Source organism: Anastrepha obliqua, chromosome 5 (genome assembly GCF_027943255.1).
Source record: "Anastrepha obliqua isolate idAnaObli1 chromosome 5, idAnaObli1_1.0, whole genome shotgun sequence".
In the NCBI taxonomy this organism is placed as follows: Eukaryota; Metazoa; Arthropoda; class Insecta; order Diptera; family Tephritidae; genus Anastrepha; species Anastrepha obliqua.
Window position 1 is genome coordinate 11800346 of NC_072896.1, and position 23166 is coordinate 11823511.

The 23166-nt window shown below is 38.0% G+C and overlaps 1 protein-coding gene across 5 annotated transcripts in view; it reads right to left on the reverse strand.

The window, feature by feature from the left end:
* Positions 1 to 23166, reverse strand: part of LOC129247120 (uncharacterized) — a 121023-nt gene that overhangs the window by 11256 nt on the left and 86601 nt on the right. For 2 of the 5 annotated variants that reach the window (XM_054886062.1, XM_054886059.1), the window contains exons 3-10: positions 16663 to 17432; positions 15465 to 16129; positions 6809 to 7363; positions 6649 to 6739; positions 6313 to 6577; positions 2244 to 2530; positions 1480 to 1530; positions 1241 to 1366 (exon numbers count right to left, since the gene is read on the reverse strand). In XM_054886062.1, coding sequence (XP_054742037.1) covers positions 1241 to 1366; positions 1480 to 1530; positions 2244 to 2530; positions 6313 to 6577; positions 6649 to 6739; positions 6809 to 7363; positions 15465 to 16129; positions 16663 to 17432 — 2810 coding nt within the window. The remainder of the gene's footprint in view (positions 1 to 1240; positions 1367 to 1479; positions 1531 to 2243; positions 2531 to 6312; positions 6578 to 6648; positions 6740 to 6808; positions 7364 to 15464; positions 16130 to 16662; positions 17433 to 23166) is intronic. The other 3 variants (XM_054886064.1, XM_054886060.1, XM_054886061.1) reach the window with 3 other exon arrangements.

Genomic DNA, 23166 nt, shown 5'->3' on the forward strand with positions numbered 1-23166 from the left:
TAGGCATCAGTGGGACCAATATTCAATATTGCATAAACATTTGACTGTCAAAAAAATTTGTTCGCGTTGGATCCCACACAATTTGCCAATCGCTCAAAAAAAGGCTCGTGTCGATTGGTCGAAGGAAATGCTCAAAAAATACGATCGCCGGGCTTCGAAACACATCTATGACATCGTGACAGGTGATGAATCGTGGATTTACGCGTGTGAGCCCGAAAGTAAACAGCAGTCGACTGTATGGGTGTTTCAAGATGAGCCAAATCCAACAAAAGTTGTTCGCGCACGAAGCACTTCCAAGCAAATAGTCGCTTGTTTTTTCGGAAAAACTGGACATGTCGCAACCGTACCACTAGAACAACGCGAAACAGTAAATTCTGAGTGGTACACAACCATTTGTTTGCCAGTTGTCTTCCAAGAAATTAGGAAAATCAATCGCCAAAGATGGATCACTCTTCACCAGGACAATGCGACCTCTCTCACATCGGCTCAAACAACTGCATTTTTGAGCACCCAAAACATCGAATTAATGGGTCATCCGCCGTATAGCCCTGACTTGGCACCGAATGACGTTTTTTTATTCCCGTACGTAAAAAACAAACTGAGAGTTCTACGTTTTTCGACACCTGAAGAAGCGGTTGCGGCATTCAGAATGCATGTTTTGGAAGTACCTCATTCAGAGTGGCAAAAGTGCTTCGACAATTGGTTCAAACGCATGCAAAAGTGTATAGATCTTCATGGAGAATATTTTGAAAAACAATAAAGTGATTTTCGATGATTAAAATTTGTTTTTGTTCTTAATCCCGACATATAAAAGGCACCCTTCGTAATGCCTTTGGAATGATTTTTTTGTCGACGGTTAATATGTAATGCCTTTGTAATGACTTCTTAGATTTGTCTTATAAATGCCTGTAATTCTCTGTCGACTTGTGAAACATTTAAAATGAATGACAATCGCACACAAACCTCTGTTACTCAATCTTAAAAGCTTTCAGGTCGTCTCTATGACTCAGCCCTACATAAAAGTAACTTTATAAGCATCTTAAGTCCTATTAAATTTGCTACGGACCGACCAATTTCAGCGCCCAAGCCCCAAAATAAGGCTTCATCTGCTGATTACCGCCTTTGAGTGAATACCAGTTAAATAAATTTGATATCAAAATGTAGGGAATCAAACAAAAGTGATGAGTAGGTTGGATATATTTGCAAATTAGAAAGCGCATTTTGTGTAAGGAAAACCTACCAGCATTTTCCGGTGTTGTCATCGCTTGCAATATCTTAAATGATCGACTTGGTATTGCGCTGCCGGTATATTTTTTCGGTTCGGGTACTTGTTGTTCACTGGGATGAACGTATGGTTGTGGCATGTCTAAAATGGTAATACAAATTTTTCATATTATTCTGATTCTGATAAACGAGAACACGACGCGATTTTCACACTACTACACTACAGTCCAACAAAGCTTGCTATGAAGCGCTCACCATTGAAATTGTTGTAAATGGTGTGTAGTTGAGTGCTTTTTAAAGCTTTACCTAAAAGAAAAGAAAGTGAGAAATTACATAAATTTATAAACTCAATGTGCAGTGTGCAAAATTTTGTTGTAAAAATGTATGTATAAATATGTGTGTATTGTGCACAAATGTAAATGTATTTGGGTAGGTGTGTGCGTGTTAAATATATTAATGTGCTTTTTATTAAAAAGCTACAAATTTCCATTCACCAGAAACCAGAATTATTAAGTTTTTAAAGCTCAAACCATAGGAAGCTTAATTAAGGAGGTAACAAGTTTTTTAAGTGTTTTTTTTAATTTCATTTTTTATCAAAAAAAATTAACTCAGAAAGCCGCAAGCTTTTTGAACAACAGCGCGTTAAAAAGCTTTGCAGCAATCGAAAGAGTAAAATATGTTAAAGCCAATAAACACTTGCTCTTCCTTCCTTTTAAGACTCCTTGTTCAAGTTAACCATTGTTACTCTACCATATTTACAAATCTACAATTGTCTGGAATTGGAATTAAAACAAACCTCACAAATAAGGAGAAAAAACCAACTATAGTAAGCTTTTGCATAGAGTCATATGTACACGTACATCAAAGCTTTCACATCTAATTCTACTGTTCGAGCAGCTTTCACTCACTACGCAAGCTTTCACCTTTTCCTTTCCTTTCCTTTCCCTATTAACTTTAACTTCTGAACAACTTCTACTTGTATATTGTTGCACTTGTGCTTTTGCAGGGTTGTAACCCACCTTGATTCCATGCCTGTGGCGTTTGTGACTGCTGCTGTTGCTGTGGGTCGGGTGTGATATGCATGCGCCGCATTTGTTCCACATTCGGTTGTTGGCGCGCCTGTTGGGCGCTCATTTGTCTCGCATATTGGGGTCGTTGTAATTGTGGCTCCGCATCCAAAGTGCTTTCCGCTCTCTTATCATCGCCATTACCGTCGTCAATGGTGTCAGTAATTTTTTGCAAAATTCTAAAGGATTTCGATTGTATGGGTGACGAGCGTGGATCGCTAGAAGAAGTGGGCGAGTTGCTGGTTAGATGTTTTAGTGGTGATGTTGCTTAGTTGCGCGTATCGTTGGTTAGTAATAAAATACAGACTTGCTAGTTGAACAAAAGCTTTTCTGATAATATTAGGTAACGACACTTGTGTGGGTGTATGCATGTGTTTGTGTGTGTGTGTGTGTTTGAAGGGCTACAGTGCTTGACATGTGGCATTATGAGAGCTTTGTGAAAGCTCGCTTCTCACGCGGAGCTAATGAATATTTTAAACTCAACGTGAAAGCTCTTTTTTTTAATTTTATCTTTATTGTCTTTAAGAAAACTGCTAAGTTTCTCTAGTAGGCAAACAAATAGATTATTGATAGTTCGTAATTATTTTACTTTCAGTAGATTTGAAAACTCAAAACCTTTTTATGGAATAAACGAAATTAGGGCTTTCATTTACATAGTTTTCTACAACAAGCTTCTTTTGAATGACTTGTACTTAATTGGCATGCTATTGAAAATATATATTTTAGAAACTAACAAAAGCTCAAGAAAGAAATGGGGAGCCTAGTGCTTAAGCTTTAAACGCCTAAAGCTTCCCAAAATTTCAAAACTAAAAAAATAGATATTTTAGAAACTATCAAAAGCTCAAGAAAGAAATGGGAAGCTCAGCGCTTAAGCTTTTAACGTCTAAAGCTTCCCAAAATTTCAAAACTTAAAAAAATTGATATTTTAGAAACTATCAAAAGCTCAAGAAAGAAATGGGAAGTCTACTGCTCAAGCTTTTAACTTCTAAAGCTTCTCAAGATTTCAAAACTTAAAAAAAAAATTGATATTTTGGAAACTATCAAAAGCTTAAGAAAGAAATGGGAAGCCTAGTGCTTAAGCTTTAACGTCTACAGCTTCTCAAAATTTCAAAACTAAAAAAATTGATATTTTAGAAACTATCCAAAGCTCAAGAAAGAAACGGGGAGCTTAGTGCTTCATCTTTTAGCTTCTAAAGCTTCTCAAGATTTCAAAACTTCATATTTTTTATTACAAACGGCCTTTTTTTATTAATAATTTAGAATTTATAGCATTCCCGGTTTTGTATATTTAAAGGTAACCTTAATTTTAACCCAATCAAAAAATAAAGAACCTGCAGCTTTCATGACTTTTTTTACCAGTTCGCGGTAACACAATAAAAAACAAAAGAAAAAGCCTCACAATTTATAAAGTATAGTATTTGTAAAGTATCTCCACTCAAGTGGCTTGACTTAGAAAATTTAACAGCATTTTAAGAAGGGGGTTTTTATGGTTCTGAGTACATAAAAAATTTAATAGCTTTTTATAAAAGGTGCTTGTTTTAATTGATTCTGAGTACTAGGATTTGATTTAAAAAATAAAAGGATTTGCTTAATAACTTTTTTAATCTATTTTTTGAAGCATTTGCTTCAAAATTATTCAAATTATTTTCAAAGCTTAAAAATACCTATTTATATGCAGAAGTTTGCGAACTCTAGTTTCAGAAGCCTATGAAGCTCGTGCTCAATATAAAGGGTCTGTCAAACGACGCGCCGAGATATTGTTTTAAAATATTTTTTTTTATTTTAAATTTTAATTAAAATTTTTATATAAAAAAGATTCTTTCAGGTTTCACTATTTTTGCTCAAAATATGGCTCTTAAACATTATATGTGGAAAATGACATCGTTTAAATGCCCTCCATGAGTACTTCTTCAGGTAAAATCCACCAAACCGTTGATTCATGAATGCCTAATTGTTGAGAATGTTGAGAACGTCGATATATCGATGTTGAAAATTGAAGGTTCCGTAACACTTTGCGCTACAGCAGCAATATTTTTAATAGAAGGCCCAGTTTTTGGTCTGGCAGTCCTTTTTCTATACTCGACAGAACCAGTTTCTTGAAATTTCTACACCAACTTTTGAATTGTCAAGTCATTCGGCCGATTATTTCCACAAAAAAATTTTTTTTTAATTTTCTTAAAGATCGAAGGTTTTCATAATAAAAATAAATGAAAAAAGAAAAAAAAATATAAAAAAAAATACAAAACCAAAATAAATGTCGAAGAAGACAAAAAAAAAGGTGCCGTCCACGAATTATGTACTTTTGACAACTAGGCGTCACTTTTGAAGGACCCTTTATTTTTTATCTGGAAGTGAAGAGCTTGCTTAATTAATCAGTTCTGACTATTCTTCTTATTTTGTGCCGTCTACGAATTATGTACTTTTGACAACTTTATTTTTTAATATAGCTGGAAGTGAAGAGCTTGCTTAATTAATCAGTTCTGACTATTTTTCTTATTTTGTGCCGTCTACGAATTATGTACTTTTGACAACTAGGCGTCACTTTTGAAGGACCCTTTATTTTTTAGCTGGAAGTGAAGAGCTTGCTTATAGCAGCAACTGTTTCGCAGTGATGAGCTTTGATAGTTTTTTTTGTTGATGTGCCAAACTTTGAGAAAAAACTTTAATTTTGAATACGCGCTAAGAACTTTAATGTGAATTCTAACTGTCTGAAATTTATGTTTCGTTGAAAGTTATGTATGAATAGCACGTTTTTTGGTCCTCGAGGATTTATGGAGGGTCTTCTTCGCACTTTTGAATATTCAATCTTCGAAAGCTCCCTAAAGCTCTCTCACATAGGGACAGCGATGCCACTTAGATCACGAAATAGGTCCTTTGGGAGACGCAGAGGCTCGGCTACATTGCTACTGAATATTGAGTGGTAAGATCCACATTTTCTAATTGATGAGAACTGTTTCTGGGGGATGAGTTGTTTATTTGAATTTAATATTTTCGTGTTTTAGTGTGCCGTGCTTTGAAAATTCGAAACATTTTATGCGGTTTAATAAAAAATTAGAATCGCAAAAGAAACTATAAATTCTCAGGACTGGGGGGAAATGTAATTATTGGTTTAATTGAAGATCTAAAGATGGGTATCGGTATTATAATCCTGAAATTCAGAGACGATTAATTTCTTTGAGTATATTTTGATAAAATATATTAAAAACCCATTAGAGAAAACTGTGCCAAACGATTAACAAAACCAACTGTACTTCGAAAACGATTAAACTATTTGTAGTATTTTAAATATGAAGATGTATTTCGTGTTTGTTCTTCTTTTTTTAATTTTTTTTTAATTTTTTTTTTATTTCAATTTGTTTTTTAATAAAATTTTTTTTTTCACAAAATTTTTTTTTTTTAATTTTTGTTTTTTTTTTATTATATTATAATTTTAATATTATATTTTTTTAATTTACATTTTTTTTAATTTCAATTTTTTCCTTAATTTTTGTGAAAGTTTTTATGAATCGTAGTTAAATGATGATCAACAGAGTCAAACTTTTCAACTGCCAAAGAAAGTTTTTGTTTTGTTTTTTTTCATGCCAAACGCACACATACATGAACTATATAACTACAGCACTGACACGTGACACAAACAATTTTTACACCTCTCACTCTACCTGAGACGATTCTTTCTGTACCGTATTTCCGCCTCAAGTGGGCAATCGTAAACTACCAGATTGTAGTGTTCACTTAATCACCAATGTCAGAGGCAACACAAAAAAAAAAAAAAACAAAAAAATAATACCAAACAAAGAATTAAAAAATGTTAATAAAAAGCTCAAAGTTAGTGTAAGCTGGTTTAAATAAAGTATTTTTTTTCTCTTCTAAAATATAAAATGGAAAAATATGTAAATGCGTGCTTTAAATATAAAATGAGATAACTGAGCTCATCGAATTGAAAAAAAGTAAATAAATAAACGAACAATAAATTGTGAACTTTTCCAAAGCTTTTTTTCGCATTACACAGCTGTTTACTTACTTTTGCAAAACGATTGGCGATGGCGAAATCGGCCCACGTGTGCCCTCACCGCCACTCTCCATAGCGATGGGTATAATGCGTGAACGGTTAGCGCCTGCACCAGCATTGTTGTTTGCATATTGCTGTTGTTGTTGTACAATGCGTGGTGCATTCAGTTGTTGGGTGGGCGACACGCCACGTTGCTGTGCGCCAGCCGAGGGTGGATAGTTGTTGTAGCCTTGATCAACAAATTGATTGGGCGAACGCACCACATAGCTACCCGGTGCTGGTGAGCGAAAAGAGATACCTTTTGTATGTTTTGTTTTTTATTCGCATGCCTCTCTCACGGTTACTTACCAGTTACAACGCCACCATAGCTAACATTGAAGTTCGGCTGTTGTGATGCATTGGTTGGTGTTTGCTCCAGTTGTATGGGTATAATGCGTTCCTAATACCAAGTAAATAAATTTAGAAATTCAAAAATGCATATTTGCTAGTAACAGGACTTCCTACTCACCCTTGGACCAGTTTGTTGAGTAGGCGCACTAATGGGATTGGCGTTGATTTGCAAACGCAGTCCAGTGTTGCCGACGCCGTGACTACCATAATTTGTGGGCGTTGCTGTAGCAAAGCCACTATTAGCCTGCTCGGTTGGGTAGCCATATAGTTGCGATTGTGGTTGCTGTTGTTGATATGTTGGTTGCTGTTGTTGTTGATGATGTGTTGGTTGCTGTTGTTGATGCTGTTGTGACTGTTGTGCTGCCATTGTGGCTGGTGGTGGTGGCGATTTGATGCGATGCAATGATGAGGGCACCACATTGCCATTCTCTTCTGGACGCACCCATTCCGGTTGCTCACTCATCTTTGGTTTGCTGCTCATCCAGGGTACGGTTGAGCGCATTGGCTGCGATTGTTGTTGTTGCGGTGGTGCCTGTTGTTGCGGTATTTGACGTACTGGTGATTCGCGCTGTTGTTGCTGCTGTTGTTGTTGCTGAAATTGGCGCACAACACCGGGTGCTTGCGGTTCAGCGGGGGCCGCCAATGGTGCAATGTACAGGGAGCCGACATTGGTCTAGAAATTCGAAAGAAGCAGATCGGATATTTTACTGATTTTTTCAACGTAAGAGTTGATGAAGAAAATATCAAGTAATATATTTCAAAAGCGCGCGCATTCAGGTCGTATGTTAGACTCAATAAAAAGTATACCAAATTTTGGAGCTACATGAAAGTCATAAAGTTGGTGATTCTGTACGATCATTTCACACATATTCACACACTCACCCAAACATATATTCTCACACTCGTCCAATCATTCGTTGCTTAGACGGCAACGAAGTGTCATTGGCTAATTTTTTTCGTATATTACTAACACAATCTTGGTTTTTTCGTAAAAAAACCGCTTCGTGTCGTCAACTCATCAGCCGATTCTGTCAAATTCACTCAGAGTGGAGTAAGGATATGATAAAGAAGACACCTTTGTAATCTTTGCACCAAGTCTTTGTTCAACTTTTGTTTTCATTGTCACAAAAGCAATAAACTTGAATTTTTTGAGAAAGCAGTTGAAGTGGCAATTCGAAGAACCGACTGCCATGGGACTCGGCAGAAAGTTAGACTTGTCTCTCACACTTTACAGACTAAAATGCCGTTTGATGACCTTACATGACCTACATTCTGACCGATTTGGTGTTGTTTTTTGGGAATTGCGGATACGCTGCCCCATATCTAGAAATTAATCAGTTCTGACTATTTTTCTTATTTTTTTTTAATTATCATTATTTTTGTATCAAAGTATAGTTTAAAGTCTAGTAAAAACCATATAAATCCAATTTAAAAAATTTCATACAAAAATTAGAAAACTTTCATAAATTTGTCATCCAAATTCCATGGTTATTATTTAGAATTTCTAGAAAAAATTTGGGTGTGGAATTTTATATCTGAGTGCAAGTTTGAAGTTTCTAAAAAATTTCGCTGATTTTTTTATATTTTTTGTTTTACAGTGTTGCGCATTTTCTCCACATAAAAAATCTCTTGAATTTGCCTAGAAATTCTAATTAAACACCGTCGAGTCAAAGTTTCATCATTGAAAAAAAGCTCCTCATAAAAACCATTGCCTCCATTTGTGGAACAACATTAAGACGCGCAACATGAATTGGAGGAACAGAAGTGTACGCGGCGGTTATTTATTTATTTTGAATCGTCTTAACGCTGGTGTTTTTTTTTTTATACTTATACTGTAAACCGTGGAATTTGACTCTGTAAACCGTGGAATTACCTGGAGAATGAACACCAGTCTCGAAGTTCTGAAATATGCAGATGACGCTGTTTTACTCTCGCATTCGCATCAACACATGCAGATGAAATTAAATTTGCTTCAGCAAGAGTCCGCGAAAGCAGGACTCAAAATTAATATTAAAAAGACGGAATCTATGCGTATCAAAGCTAACAATGCTGCGCCGTTTACAATTGCTGATGAAACCATTGCAGGCGTTGACAGTTTTTGTTACTTGGGAAGTACGATCTTCATAGACAGTGGTAACGCATTCGCTAGGCTTCGAAATATATGGCGCTCCAACAACATCAAAACTTGCACGAAGGTTCAAATTTTTAACGCGTGCGTTAAGTCTGTGCTGTTGTACGGATCGGCTTGGCTTGTGACATCGGCGACGAACGCAAAGCTGCAAGCGTTTATAAACGAGGAGCTCTGGAGAAGTACGCACTAAAATAGCATCAACAGTGAAATGAAGAAAATAACATATGGATGGATAGGGCATACTCTGCGAAATCCTTTTGAGATCAGATGAAATTTTATCCCACTCTTCCTTTATAACGAGTTTCAGCATATCCATATTGATGATTGTCCTTTTCCGGATTTGGCGGTCTAAGTGCTCCCGCAAATGTTCAATAGGGTTTAAGTCCGGTGACTGCGGAAGATGATCCAATGTCTTAAGAGTACAATAAAGCAGCCACTCTTTTACTATTTTTGCTATGTGCTTGGGATCATTATCTTGTTGGAAGATCCAAGATCCCTGGAAGTCTAATATCTGCACACTGGTTATTTTGTAAAATATTCAGATAATCTGTTTTGTTCATGGTACTTTCAATAAGAACCAAATTGTCAACTCCTCATGGCGCCATATATCCCCTCACCGTGCTTAACTGTGGTTATCAAATTTTGGTTGGCATACTCTTAATTTTTTATTCTCCAGACTTTAACCGGTTTTTTCTGCCGCAATACCTCGAACTTACTTTCATCGCTAAACAGGTCATTATTCCAGAAAGAAACATCCCGATTTTCGTATTTTTTTGCATAATCAAGATGTTTGTTTTTATGAACTGTCGATATTAGCGGCTTTGTTCGTGGGAGACGACAACATATAACCCATTTGCGTGCAACGCTCGTCGTATTGTGCTGGCACTTACGCTGGTACCTGATGCAGTTAAAACTTCATGTGATATTTTGACCGCACTTTTAAAGGGATTTTTCTTCACTTTTGGACGGCCTGCTCCTGGGCGATTTTCTACTTTGCCGAACTTTTTATATTTGTCAACTATTTTTTTCACAGTATTATGGCTGCTGTTGACAATAGAGCCAATTTCACGAAAGGTTTTACCTTCATTGCGAAGCTTTAGTACCAGTTCTCTAACATCAGTCGAAGTTTGTTTACCCATTATTGAAAAAAAAATAAATAATAAATATAATTGAATTTACTGTACAATATAATACAATATGAAAAAAGTTTCAATGCAACGAAAAAGGAAGTAAACAACCAAATATAACGGTATTTTTTACGGTACAACATCGCTAAAATGCTACTGATGTACGCTGTACACTTTATTTTGGCGCTCACAGTATATACAATGAATTAAACTTTTATAAAAAAAAATAATTTACAGTAAACAAACAAAAGTAAAATAGCTAAACAAAATTTAAAATGTTGCACACCAATTTTATTGTCCATGAGTGTATATAAATCGTAGACTAAGATGTTTAGGTCATACCGTGAGAATGGACCCCACGAGAGCAAAAATCATTGACGCTAAAATAGCAAGAGGCAACGAAAGCAAGACGCAGACTAAGAGCAAGATGGATTGACGAACTAGACGACGACATGGGGAAACCCAAGGTCAACAACTGAAAGGAATCAATCAAAAATCAGGGCAAATGAGACATTTTGTGCAGCTCGCCAAAGCTCACAAAGAGCTGTAGCGCCAAATGGTGATGATGATGAGTGTAAATAAAATAAAAAGAAAATACCAAAGTTGTAGGCCAAGGCGAATCTATTCAAGGTGGTAGCGTTCGAGCAACAATAACATATTTTTTAAATTAGAACTGCCACGGGAAAGAGATTGGAAGAATGGAATGAATCACAAATATTGGGTAGTCGAAAAAGTGTTTTCGTATTTTGTCAATAGATGTCGTTGGAGTCATCTCTCTCTAGTGCTACCAATCACATTGTGCCATATCATATGGTGTTAGAAAGGTGACATTTGAGCTTCATTTAACCAAAACAAAATTAAATTCGGAGAAGTTCAAAAAAAGTTATAGCTGTTCAAAAATGAGTGAAAATAATGAAGAAATTCGCTTTATTTTGAAATTTTTTTATAAAAAAGGAAAGAATGCAACGCAAGCCACCAATGAAATTTGTGAAGTTTACGGAGACGATGCTGTATCAGTTCGTGCAGCACAACAATGGTTCGCTCGCTTCCGTTCTGGAAATTTCGATGTGAAAGATGTACCTCGCTCCGGTCGACCTATCGTTGGAAAAAGTCGATGAAATTATGGAAAAGATTGACCAGGACCGTCACATAAGCTGCCATGACATCGCCAAGGCACTAAACATTCATCATCAAACGGTTTTGAACCATTTAAAAAAGGCTGGTTACAAAAAGAAGCTCGATGTTTGGGTACCACATGAATTGTCTGAGAAAAATTTAATGGACCGAATTGACATCTGCGATTCTTTGCTGAAACGAAATGAAATCGAACCATTTCTGAAGCAAATGGTAACAGGAGACGAAAAGTAGATCAAATACGACAATAATGTGCGAAAAAGATCATGGTGCAAGAGTGGTGAAGCTCAACAAATGGTCGCAAAACCAGGATTGACGCCTCGAAAGGTTATGCTGTGTGTTTGGTGGGATTGGAAAGGAATCATCCACTATGAGCTGCTCCAGCCTGCTCGAACGATTGATTCTACACTTTACTGTTGTTGAACTGATGTGATTGAAGCAAGCAATCGAAAAAAACGGCCAGAACTGATCAGCAGAAAGGGCGTCGTCTTCCATCAGGACAACGCTAGGCCACACACATATTTGATGACTCGGCAAAAACTGGGAGAGCTTGGCTGGGGAGTTTTGATGCATCCACAATATAAACCACAAAAGTTTTACACTGATGGAATAATGTCTCTAGAAGAAGGTGGTCGACCAAAATGGTACATATTTGGTTTAATAAAGTTCATTATAAATATAAAAAAAAAATGAGTTGAAGTTTGATTAGAAATACGAAAAGACTTTTGCGACTACCCAATAGATAGAATTAGTTTGTCGCGCATTCACAACACAACAACAAATTTTCGTCATTCCATTTTACTGACTTTTCTAAATTAAAAGCGAATAGAGGAACAAGCAATCAACTACTCGAATCACACCAACTCCTCTAGAAAAAAAAATTCCCCCAAAAGCTGCAAAAACAAAACATCCTTCAACGGTATGATTTCTTTAAGCAAATTTAGACAACAAAACAGATGGCCACATGAAGAGTAGATGAATTGTGAGAGCGGCGCAAATACTGTACACTCAACCAAATATAATATAACAGTAAGCAAGTGGTGAGTATTTGTTATTGAAAACAAAATTTCTGAATTAGCTCAGCAAATACTATTTATGGCATAAATTTCACACACACACATATATATATCTATGCCTAAGTGAGAATTTCTGAGAAATCGTCTCCGCAATTCATGCGATAATTTGCGACAGCTGCAAAAAAAGCTCATCGGCTTTAATTAAAATTTGTTAATAAGATTCCAAAAATACTATCTAATAATGAAATCATTGTCAAATGAATTTACAACAGCTGAACACAAACACACACATTTTCACTAAAATATTAAATATTGTTTAATACGAATTTTGCTCTCACACGCATATACATATCCATACACACATACCTACAATACATAAATACTGCCATTGATAAAAATAGACATTTCCGCATGTTACGAATTAGTCGACTCACACAAAATTTGCTATTTGGGAAATATAGAGTCGTACATACATACTATGTACATATGGACATGCCTACCTACAATATATCTGTATTAAATATCGTAGTATATGTTTTAGAGTAGCTTGGCTTATTAATTTTACTTTATATGTTGGCTACTTTCGAAGAGTATTTTTAGTTAAATTACCGGCGTTTTTGTTTTGTGTTTTTCTCGATGAATTGCCTTCATAAGTACATTTTTGATATGAATATCAAAAAGAGGTTGCCTGTAAAGTCGGTTTACTGACGATAGTTTAACGTGACAACGTCATAAGAAAATACTGATGTTATGGTTGCATTTTTCAAAAGAAAATTTTAATTTAATATGTTTGATAGATATTTTGTATGGACATAGAAAAGGAAGTAAATGAAATCGCAATGGAAGTGATCAAGATATATTTACACAAACGTGAAAAATTACGAAGCATTTATCAAATTCATGAGAGATATGTTTAATTTCGATTGTGCATCAGACGTTAATAAGTCAACAACACGAAGAGGCACCATCACCTATTTGACTTTTTTAAGAAACATTACAACAACAACAAATACATATACATATACATATATATATGCTCACTCAAGTAGGAGAGAGCCAGATGTCGAACGTTGCCGAATGCAGGGGCCGATTATGCTCTTTGTCGTTCGTTCCGCGCTCTCGCTTGCAGTTCAAGCAAGGTAACGACGAATGAGCAAATTAACGACGCATTTTTTCGTGCGTGCAGCCGGCCAAATCGAATTAAAAGACGTTATCACGTCAAAAGATTCAGGTAGCGGAACCGTAAACAATCGAATTTTGTTTCTCATTTGCCTTGGCTCCGAATTGATTCCTATACGAACCCAAGTTGAAAAGAGCAACGAGTGCCGAATTCCCAAGTGACATGACAGTCGAAGCTTCCCTCACAATTTTCTTTTTCACCATAGTTAAAGAGCAAAACTAGTAAATTTTTCATCCTTGGTATTAACCAATAGTCCCATCGCCTGGTGAAATAGGCTATGTGAATTCAGGAAGAGGAATGGGCGGAGGTTGCTTGCTTTCCACATTCAACATAGCAAAGAACGTGCAAGGGCAATAAGTTACAATCCCTTTAATAACGCACGATTGAAAAATTCCATCATCCACAAACCAAGTTAGAATCAATTACCATCCGCTAGAATCAAATAATTTTTTTAAGCGTTGAAATTTTCCAACCATGCGTTGTGCGTAAAGTTCAAAATAAAAGTTTCAATCACTCAAAATAATTTTTTTTTTAAATAGTAAATTAGTCAAAAACTAAATCGGCTGAATAATTTTGCGGCAACTTGTACTTTTTTTAAAGATAATTAACCGGAAGCTCTCCGATATTTTAACATTCGAAAGTTTTTAAGGCGTCATCTGCTCTATAAGGAAGTTACAATATTGACGCGAAAATATTGACGTATTGAAGTGTTCGACTCAAAAGATCTCGTGTGATTGTACTTCATTTCACCAAAATATTGAAAGCCTTCAATGTGGACTGATTAGCTTAGAAAGAGTGGAGTGCCGAAGTCAAGAATGAATCAATGAATGAAAGCGAAGGTTCGCATTTCGACTTTAAGATCTTTTGTGCTCTCTACTCATCGCAGTACCTCATCCGAACCCAGTCGCCTCAATAAACCTAGTATGAAGCTGCGTTGAGCTGAGCGTACATACATATGTGCCTTTTTGACCATACCAGGGCAAATGTCTATTCATTTTTATCACTGTGGCATCGCATTCGAGATCCGATCGAGATATGTTGCAGTTTCTGGTGGTTGATCACAGAAATGGCGGGAGTCGGTGAACCATTTCCCGAGCTTGTGTAGATGACTACACATTTCCCAGTGATCTCTGGGCGCATAATGCAAGTAGAGAGGCTTAAATCTGTTTTGATTATTCGCTTCCCATAAAGACTTAGTCTTGTGTAGCCTTAGTTCTTCGCTTTTAAGCACTTCTTTGATTGTATGTTCTGCAAAGGCAAGGAAGACCTCGGGATCTGTTAGTAACAGGCAACACTCACTCCAGCAAGTGCATCTGCTGCTTCGTTCTCAGTTCTTCCGCTGTGTACTGGGACCCATATGAGCCGAATCCGCTTATGCGCTCCTTGAAAGTCTCTACGCACTTAAGGGCTAATGAAGTCTTAACCTCACAGGATGAAGAGGCCTTGAGTGCAGACTGAGCGTCATTCAGAATTGTCTGTAACTTACAAGCGAAACATAATAAAGGGAATAATGAGCACAACTCGCTTGAACATAGAATCTCAACCAACTAGCTCCAAAGTCTCGTCTCTCAAAATTGTGTAGGCGATCGACTGAGTAACTTAATAATCATAGTCTGTGAGCAAATAGGCAGAAGATACTCGAAGAGGCCATCCTAACAGCACCGGTATGATGCTAAAGAGCAAGACTAAATATGCAGCTGGTTTGAAGTGATCCGCAGACTACTGTCTTATACAACTAGACAACGTTCCTCATGCTACCTGCGATCCACCCTGATAATAAGCTTAGAAGTAGTCCACCTGGCACGTTAATGCATCAGCGCTTTTTGATGCAAAACTATCTTTAACTAGCGCTTATCCCGGTTAAACTACAATGCAATAAACATTTGCCCGTTTGAATTTGCGGACTTCTTGTTGGTGTAGCGGTCGACTATTCTTTATATCAAATTCCAATATTTAGGGGGTCCTTGCTTAGAATCGTTCGTGCTAGCTGAACTTTTCTCTGTTCGATTGCAAACACAAAAAATTTCAATGATTGTGTTGGTTCAGAAAGACAGTGCCTAGTAGTGACAGACCTTAAAAAAATATTCGTGTCGGTATGGACTCTTGCTGTCCCTAACTGGGCTATCTTTTCTAGGAGAGAAAGTCTCTGTAAAGCCGTTAATGTACTTAAGTAGTATTTCACTTACCGGCTTTGGACCCTGATATGCTGGAGCTTGTTGAGTGAGTGGTTGCTGTTGCTGTGGCGAGACATTGTTGTATATCACTGATGATTGTGGCTGTTGTTGTTGTTGCGTTGGAGTACGTTGAGTGCGCCACGGCACAGTTTGTGCCGATGGCTGTGAGTTGGGAGAATTGTTGGTTGCTGCTGATTGTGCTCCTGCTACTGCTGCTGCTGTTGGTGACGACGTAAACGACTTCGGCGATTGTTGCTGTGGCTGTTGTACCAGCGGTGATATAGCTGGCGCAGCACGCTGTTGTGGCTGTTGCTGTTGCCCGCCATATCTGAAGGGACTTTCCGTGGCGCGTTGCGGCTGAATGCCAGCATCAGCGCGTGGACTATCCGTTTGCCGTGTATAGACGTTTACAGCCGGCGATTGCGGTGGGGCGACGCTACGGAACTCAGGCCGTGGCGATTGTTGCTGCTGCTGTGGTTGCGGTGGAGTCGAAGCCGACAACGGGGGCGTGGCATTGCTGTTGTATTGCGGCTGCTGTTGTTGCTGCAGCGATTGATAGGTTGGTGAGTACGTGGACTGAGTTGGTGTGGGTTGCTGTTGTTGCGGTGATTGAGTGGAGTTGTTGCTGCTATAGTTCAGTTCAGGTTTTTGGTTAGTCGTTGCAGGTTTTTTGTAACCTAATGGAAGTGGTGGAAAGTTTTTTTTATTTAAATGTCTGTAAATGCTATAAATTTAAGGATACAGTTTGAGGTTAGTATTCGGAACAGTTAGAGTTACTTTTGTCGTAAAGTTAGGGTGTGATTCGTGAGTGTTAGCGGCGCCATCACCATTTGAAAAGTTAGTAGACCCAACAATTAGCTGAGATTTATATTAGTAATAAATTGTACAGTGTTTCCCAAAGGCCTTGCCATTACTAGATTTCTTAGTAGTGACGGTTATACCAATACCCATAAGTAGAAGTTATTTCATTATATTAAAATGTGTCAAGCTGTTCTGGACTTGAGGTCAAGTGATTCTTCTGTGAACCCTTTCGCCACAAAAATCCGTGTTCATAAAGCCGTGTATATAAAATAAAGTTTAGCCGTTGCACAAACCACCAAGCACCAAAGTTATACCCATACAAAGCGTTGATGTGTAGATGAACTGATGAACTGAACCGTATAATAATCGTGGAAAATGTGTTCACACATTTTCTACTCGCATATCTCACCATCGACATTTTCGTTGACATCGTTGTTATTCACATTGTTGTTGTTGCTGTTCAGACTGACGTGCGCATGCTCACCATAACCGTCGTTGGCAGCGGAGCCAACATTGGCAGCCGCGCCATTGCCGTTATTCGGTGAGGTAGCTCTGTCATTCTCACCCACCATAGGACTCTTAGAACGATCGCGCACATACTCATCCTTCCAGAAGAAATTCTTCTCCACCGGTGGTGGTACTTTGCGCAAAGCCGCCATTGGATTTGGCGGAATCTTGATTTCCGGTCGGAATCCCATTGGTGGCGGTTCGAAACGTTGCGGTGTGGGCGACTTGCGTTGCGCGTTCGGCGAACCGGGCGCACTACCCGGCCCAGCGCCATTCTGTGGTGGTGCTAATGTGGAGAAGGAGCTGGGTGGTGGTGGTGGTGGCGGTGCCGATGTGCCATTCAATTTCTTACCCGCTGCTGTAGCTGGCGCTGGTGGTGGTGGCGGTGGCAGCACCTGGAAGGGCATACCCATGCCGGCAGCACCAATTTGAGAGGCAGCATTGCCACTACCCGGCGACTGTGGCTGTACCGGCCTGTTGAGCTGTGAAGCACCAGTTGCGCCCTCGGCTTGGGCGTTGCGTGCCAAACGCTTGGCCATGCGTTCCGACTTGATTTGTGAGAGATCAATGCCGCCCGGTGTGTATGTAAAGGGTTTCTTGTCTTTTGTCACCATAGCATTCTGGACGCAAGCGGGCGCCTCGTAGCCCCCTTGAGCTGCGGAGCCGCCATACCTGGAAAGAGCGAAATGAGAGAATATAATGACTTGAGTTGGATACTTTAATAAATTTACTGAACTTAAATAAAACTAACAAATTTTAAGATTTCGAATAAATGTTTTTAAAGCAAAACATTTAAAATTAAATAAAGTTGTTATTGAGATAAACTTATATGTATATGCGCTGTGGAGATCAATGAATGCGGAACCCATCCCATGGCAAATTAAACTCAGAAAATGGCTATGGATAGGTCACACCCTTAGAAAACCTCCAGATACCATCACCTGAAGGGGACTGGACTGGAAACCGAAAGAGAGCAGAGGTCACGGTCGGCCAAAGATCACTTGGCGAAGGTCGATGTTGCGCGAACTAACAGATGCCGACATCACGTGGGCGGCGCAAAACAAAAGCGCAGAACCGTGTACGATGGCAGAGTCTTATCGAGGTCCTATGCTCGTGGAGTGAACAAGGAAAATAAGAAACTTTTCATCGTTCAATGTCCCATGCCCACAACGGGCTTTGCACACGAAACAGAGCGCGCCCATCGAACCCACGCGCCTACTGCGGCTACCCATCTTAAATAGCTACCCTTGCAAGAATCATAGCACACTATAAATTGTAGTATTAAATCCTGCCGAAAAGCAGTGCAAATTATGTATTATTTTAATGCATTGCAGCCTTTGACGCCATCGAAAATTTTACGCAAAAAAAACAAAAAAAAGCAAAGTCGACGCACACGCAAAATATCTCTGACGTATTAAGTGTCTATTTTGTTTGCGCCAACTATCATATTTTTCAAATATTGCCAAAAAGGAATTTTCGCAGAAAAAATAGCTGAAAGCTTGGATAAAAAGCGCAAACACATGCAAACTCAAACGATGAGCCAAGAATTTTTGCCACATATCTAAAAACTAGTAAGACTAAAGATGATCTGGAAGTGCATACTTTGCATATATATTTAAATAGCAACATACATACATCTATACTTATATAAGTACAGATAACTTTTCATCAATACTTATACAGGGTCCTCCAATGTCGTGCTTCGTTTGTAAAAGTATTTTGTTTGGTATAGCTGTCACAGTTCGATGGCACCTCTTTTGATCAATGTTGCATAGAGTTTGATTTCGCTCGAGAACGGCATGAGAATAATTAAAACCGCATATAGATCTGTGAATTTTGGTTATTATAATTGTTTAAAATAAAAAAAAGTATCAAAATGTTTCAGTCGGCTAAAGACGTAAAAGTACCAATGCGGAATAGTCCCAGCCATTCGATTGAAAATATCGCCGATGTTCTAGAGAACCCGGAAGAAGATCAAAACTGAGCGTTTGAGTTGAGTTCACAGCAATTTATTTTATCTTTGTTGTTTGTGTGGCTATTAACGATATGTGGTTTCAAAAAGACGATGAGGCATCTCACATGACGTGCCAACATGGATTGAATTTATAGCAAATGAAATTCCTGAGCAGAATAGTTTCACGATATTCTGTAGCGATTTGGCCACAAAGACCACCTGATTGACAGCTGACTATTATATTTTCTGTGCATAAACCACACATAACTCAAACTTAAAAATGCAACATTCGGCTTTCACCTATGTCCAGGTTATGCAGTGCTGGCTGATCTGTAAAAAGATCTCACATTGACATCTAGGGTCCGCTGTGCTACGCATTTGGAGTCGAAGATATTATTTAAAGTAATTCTTAATGTACGTCTTTGCGAGTTTTAACAATCCTTTTGTCAGCAATATTCTTCAAAGTTGAAAAATATGTTGATTCTAGGCACATTTGTCGAGTCCTACAAAGAGCAGGGCAGTGGCAAAGTAGGTGCTCCAAAGTACCCCTAGCATTCGCTCGGAACTAATCCTATTTTGTCTGCGTAATGAGGGGTAAGGCAGTGTCTCGTCAGTACTCCAACCAATTTTTTGCGGTCTTTTCTAGAGAGTGATAAAATAATTAGAAATGGAAATAACTCTTGGCAACAGGTGTTACTTTGGGCTCAATAGGCAATTGAGAATTATAGCTCTCTCTCGAAGGACCAAACTGACTCCTGCTATATGGCGCAGAAGCATGGACGATGTCAATAGCAGATGAAAAAAAATTGGGAGCCTTCAAAACAATAATTCTATGTAAGATCTTTGGCCCCCTTCACGTTAGTGAAGAGTACCACGTACGGTGGAATAGCGAGCTGTATGAACTATATAGGGACATGGACATAGTTCAGCGTGTAAAAATACAGCGGTTACGCTGGTTTGGCCATGTCACCCATATGATAGAAGACGCTCCAGCAAGGCTAATTTACGACACGGTACCCCAAAAGATAAGACGTGGAAGAGGAAAACCACATCTCCGTTGGAAGGACCAAGGGCTCATCACTCGAGATTTCCAACTGACACCAATGAGCTTAGAACAGAAACAGCTGGCGCGCTATTTTGGATTTAGTCAAAATCGACACACGGTTGTAGTGCCACCTAAGTACATAGATGAAATAAAGTGTGTAGTTTTCATATTCGAAGTCCTCAGCATAATTTGGCAATTTTGTACGACCTTGAGTGTTGTCATATCGACTGCGTTCCCAGAGCAAGTTCCTCATTTAATTTCACTTTCAGAAAGGAACGTGATGGGTATATGTCTGACGTGCTCAATCTCGGCAAGCGAATGCCTGCCTTTGTGAGCTCATCGGTTCTCACATTTCCTCTTAAGCTTTTGTGCCCTAGTATCCAGTAAATAGTGATCTGCCCATTTTTCCAGAGTTCATACATTTTGTATCTGCATTGTGCAACACATTCCGAGTTAGTGCAAGGAGCCATAATTGCTTTAATAGCAGCTTGGCTATCAATGCAAATGTTTGTCCGCGTTTTAAGAGGAGTTAATTCCAGAGCAAATTCAGCTGCTTTTGTTGTGTCACAGATTTCAACTTGAAATATGGTACAGTAATTGGGGAGTCTGAAAGATTTTTGGAGATCAAATTGCGGACAAAAGACAGTTGCTCCTACTTCTTACGACACCCATCTGCAAAGAAATGGTATGAAATGATCAGTGGATTATAGACCTTTCTGTCATCCATTTTGCTCTATAATGACGCTAGGCTTTGAGCCAGATTGAACTTGTGGAATTACGTAGCTTGAATCCAGAATGCTGCTGTGACTAAAAAGCGTATGCCTAAATGTCATTGAAAATGTCACCAAGAGAATCGTTACGCGGGGCACATTTGAAAAATATCAATTATCATTTATAAATTTCACGCCCCTGACTGCTTACTTATGATTTATCAATAGACATGATTCATTTCTATCCTAAATATTTCCTTAATTTAATTTTAAAAAAGTGCTCGAACTTGAAAGACCCTGTACCTATATATAGATTGCTATATATATACTTGCATACGTCTATTCTCTGACGCACTTCAACCAGACACGCTTCTAATGGCTATTTGACGTACTTGTCATGGAAAATAATACCGAATGTTTGCAGTTTAGAAAGTATGCTCGAATGAGTATTGATGGATTGCAGAGATATTTCAATGAATCACGAGTTATTATACTGTAAAACACAATCAAAAATAACAAAGTTCCGATATCGAAATATGCGTGTATCGGCGATTTGAAAGTTTGCGTTTTTAGAGGGGCTTAAAATTGTCACCTTTTTCACATTCTCATGGCAAATCAGCATAGACTAATATGAGACCCTTACATTTTAGCAGTTTTTCAGCAGTTCTATATAAAAAGCAACGTTGTTTTCCCACAAATCTTTTTTTTTGCGAATTCCTTCACGTGAATGTCTCATAACGCCCAAATAATAGTCTTTATTAACTGTGTGACCCTCTGGAAAAATTTCGTGGCGTACAATAACGTTGTAATCCATAGAAAATGGGAGCATCGCTTTTTTTTTGACTGAAAATTACGTGGTTTTTCGTCTTGGTTCGTTCGGAGCCCTCTACACACGCGCCTGATGTTTAGATTGCATGTCGTACGCATAAACCCGCGTCTCGTATCCGGTAAGGATGCGTTTGGTGAATGTTGGCTAGAATTCAACCCTGAAAATCATCTCATTGGCGATATAGAATCGATCCATTTTTTGCCTGAAATTCTGGTCATTTCGAACCAAGTTTACAGCAACACGGCGCTAGCCCAAATCATTAACTAAAATATCCTGAACGGATTCATAAGCAATTTTCAAGTCCTCTGCCAGCTCTCTTATGGTTAATTTGTGGTTATTGATCAACTTTTCTTTCACTTTATTGATTTTTTCATCAGTTTTCGTGTCGACGGCCTCGTCATCCTCGATGGACGCACGATCTCTTCTTAAGCGTTCAGGCCCCTCGTAAAGGGCGGTTTTCTTTAGAGTATCATTACTGAAACAAGTTTTGTTATGATTTTTTATTATTGAATCCATTTTTAAAGCTAAATTTAATACAAACTCGTTATAACAGATCCAAATCCAGGTTTAAAAATCGAAAACGCGTGCAGAGGTAGATTTACTCAAGATGGCGTAAATTTTACAAATGTCAAGCAATGACGATATTGACTGATTTTGGTAGGAATGTTATTAACGGATGTGGTAACCTAACAAAAATAAAATAAATAAATAAAAACAGTTCCCAAACCAGTTGACTTAGAGCGCCACCTGCCGGTTCTTCCGGGAACTTTTTGATCAAGGTGGTATGTAATACGTCTTGTAATAAAGGGGTGAAGTATTTCGTCACTTGCGAAAGGTAGTTAGGTGGGTGAATTTGTTGAAGTACCATTATGGCACTCCACCCATAGCTGTTGATGTAATGGAGAAGATTTATGGTATTTAGGTTGGCGCACTGCGTCAGGCTGTCGAAGAAAGGAGCACCCAGTGATCTTAATCGTTTAGCTGACAACCTGGACATTGACAGAGAAAGTACTCAACAGTCTCCTTCTCTCAAAAGTCCCCACAGCTCACATCTACCAGTAACCAATAACGAATCCCCGTTGGCCGTTTTGTATGACATTTTTGTCAAACCTACCTCATGTTCAAGCTCACTGTGCGGGGTCACTCTGTGTTGAATATATTTAAGAAGATTGTGTCGATAGAAAACATGCACGAGTTTTGACAAATATGATAGGGCAAAAGAGAGAACTCCCTCTACGCTCTCCTATATAGTTGATCTCAAATGATCAGAATTGTGCTGAAGAAGTGACTTAAAATCGGAGATATTTTAAAATGAAGCAAAACTAAAATTAATTTTTTTTTAATTTCTAACTGGTCTTATTGTTCACTGCAAGTAAAGTGTGCATATACGGAGCTACACTTGGCGCTCAATGTGTTAATTTTTTATAACATACTAAATGCTTCTTATACAATAAATATTTTCTCAATTTGTATGCTCTTTTTATAAATAAAGACAGAAAAAATGTGCGTCACCACAGTTTGACTTTGTAGCATTTCATTATTGGAAACGCACCACTTTATAGGGCAAACACGTACACACATATTGCAAAACATACATATGTGGGTGACCACAACCTTTCAGTCACTACTTCAGCATACATTTGTAATAAATACTTAAAAACCAGAACTGTCATTTCAGTTTATTTAGCATCAGTTCGAAAAATAGGTAAAGCAAAACCTTCACATTTGTATTAAAATTGCTGGTTTTGTGGTTTGCGGTTTCCTATGATATTTTTTTGTTTTTATAATTTTCCACATATTGCTAGAGTCACTTTGCAATTTAGCTCATTTAAAGCATTCGATCGCTAAACCTGTCTTGCCATAATTTT